Source organism: Coturnix japonica, unplaced genomic scaffold, assembly GCF_001577835.2.
Source record: "Coturnix japonica isolate 7356 unplaced genomic scaffold, Coturnix japonica 2.1 chrUnrandom539, whole genome shotgun sequence".
Classification (NCBI taxonomy): Eukaryota; Metazoa; Chordata; class Aves; order Galliformes; family Phasianidae; genus Coturnix; species Coturnix japonica.
This window is the reverse complement of record NW_015439921.1, coordinates 33,515-35,170: the sequence shown is the minus strand read 5'-3', so window position 1 is coordinate 35,170 and position 1,656 is coordinate 33,515. Positions and strand designations below refer to the sequence as shown.

Below are 1,656 nucleotides of genomic sequence, written 5' to 3'. Positions count from 1 at the left end.
ACCCCTATAGAACCTATTCTTCTATAAGGCCTGCAACCCCACAAGGCCTGAAACCCCCATAAGGCCGGAACCCCTATAGGACCACTGCCCTATAAGGCCTGAAACCCCCATAAGGCCTGGGCCCCTATAGAACCTATTCTAAAAGGCCTAAAACCCCACAAGGCTTAAAACCCCCATAAGGCCTAAATCCCTATAGAACCTATTCTTCTATAAGGCCTGCTCCACCATAAGGCCTAAAACCCCCATAAGGCCTGAACCCCTATAGGATCTATAAGGATTTATAAGGCCTGCTCCACCATAAGGCCTAAACCCCTACAAGGCCTGAACCCCTATAGAACCACTCCCCTATAAGGCCTGAAACCCCATAAGGCCTGAACCCCTATAGAACCTGAACCCCAATAAGGCTTCAATCCCTGCCCACCCCATAAGGCCTACTCCCCTATAAGACCTATTCCCCTATAGGATCTGCACCCCCTTAAGGCCTAGACCCCATTAAGGCCTGCACCCTCATAAGGCCTGCTCCCCTATAGGGTCTCCTCCACCCCTATAGGCCCTGCCCCCTTATAGGCCCTGTTCCCCTATAGGCACTGCCCCCTTATAGGCCCTGTTCCCCTATAGGACCTGCTCCCCTATAGGCCCTGCCCTCTTATAGGCCCTGTTCCCCTATAGGCCCTGCCCCCTTATAGGCCCTGTTCCCCTATAGGCCCTGCTCCCCCATAGGCCCTGTTCCCCTATAGGCCTTGCTCCCTTATAGGCCCTGCTCCCCTATAGGCCCTGTTCCCCTATAGACCCTGCTCCCCTATAGCCCCTGCTCCCCTATAGGCCCTGTTCCTTTATAGGCCCTGCTCCCCTATAGGCCCTGCTCCCTTATAGGACCTGCTCCCCTATAGCCCCTGCTCCCCTATAGCCCCTGCTCCCCTATAGGCCCTGCTCCCTTATAGGACTTACCCCCTTATAGCCCCTGTTCCCCTATAGCCCCTGCTCCCCTATAGGCCCTGTTCCCCTATAGGCCTTGCTCCCTTATAGGCCCTGCTCCCCTATAGGCCCTGCTCCCCTATAGGCCCTGCCCCCCTATAGGCCCTGGTCCCCTATAGGCCCTGGTCCCCTTATAGGACCTGCTCCCTTATAGGACCTGCCCCCCTATAGGCCCTGGTCCCCTATAGGCCCTGGTCCCCTTATAGGACCTGCCCCCTTATAGGCCCTGCTCCCATATAGGCCCTGCCCCCCTATACGCCCTGTTCCCTTATAGGACCTGCTCCCTTACAGGCCCTGCTCCCCTATAGGCCCTGTTCCCCTATAGGCCCTGCCCCCTTATAGGCCCTGTTCCCCTATAGGACCTACTCCCCTATAGGACCCGTTCCCTTATAGGCCCTGCTCCCATATAGGCCCTGCCCCCCTATAGGCCCTGCCCCCCTATAGGCCCTGCTCCCCTATAGGCCCTGCCCCCCTATAGGCCCTGCAGGCTCCATGCTGCCCCAGGCCCTGGCCCCATTTCCAAGTGGGTCAGGGCTGTCCCTATGGGTCCGGGGTTATGGGGGGGAGAGGGGGGGGAATATGGGGGGCTGAGCAACAACACCCTGAGCACCCATAGTAACTACAGCCCCATAGCAACAACACCACAGCAACAAGGCCTCAACAACACCCATAGCAACAACA

At 57.5% G+C, this 1,656-nt stretch overlaps 1 protein-coding gene across 1 annotated transcript in view; it reads right to left on the bottom strand.

Moving 5' to 3' along the window:
* Positions 1 to 13: 13 nt before the first annotated feature.
* The window catches only part of LOC116652659, a 4,870-nt gene continuing 3,227 nt past the window's right edge, over positions 14 to 1,656 (bottom strand). The window contains exon 3 of the mRNA XM_032441755.1: positions 14 to 30. Within this exon, the coding sequence (XP_032297646.1) occupies positions 14 to 30 (17 nt within the window). The remainder of the gene's footprint in view (positions 31 to 1,656) is intronic.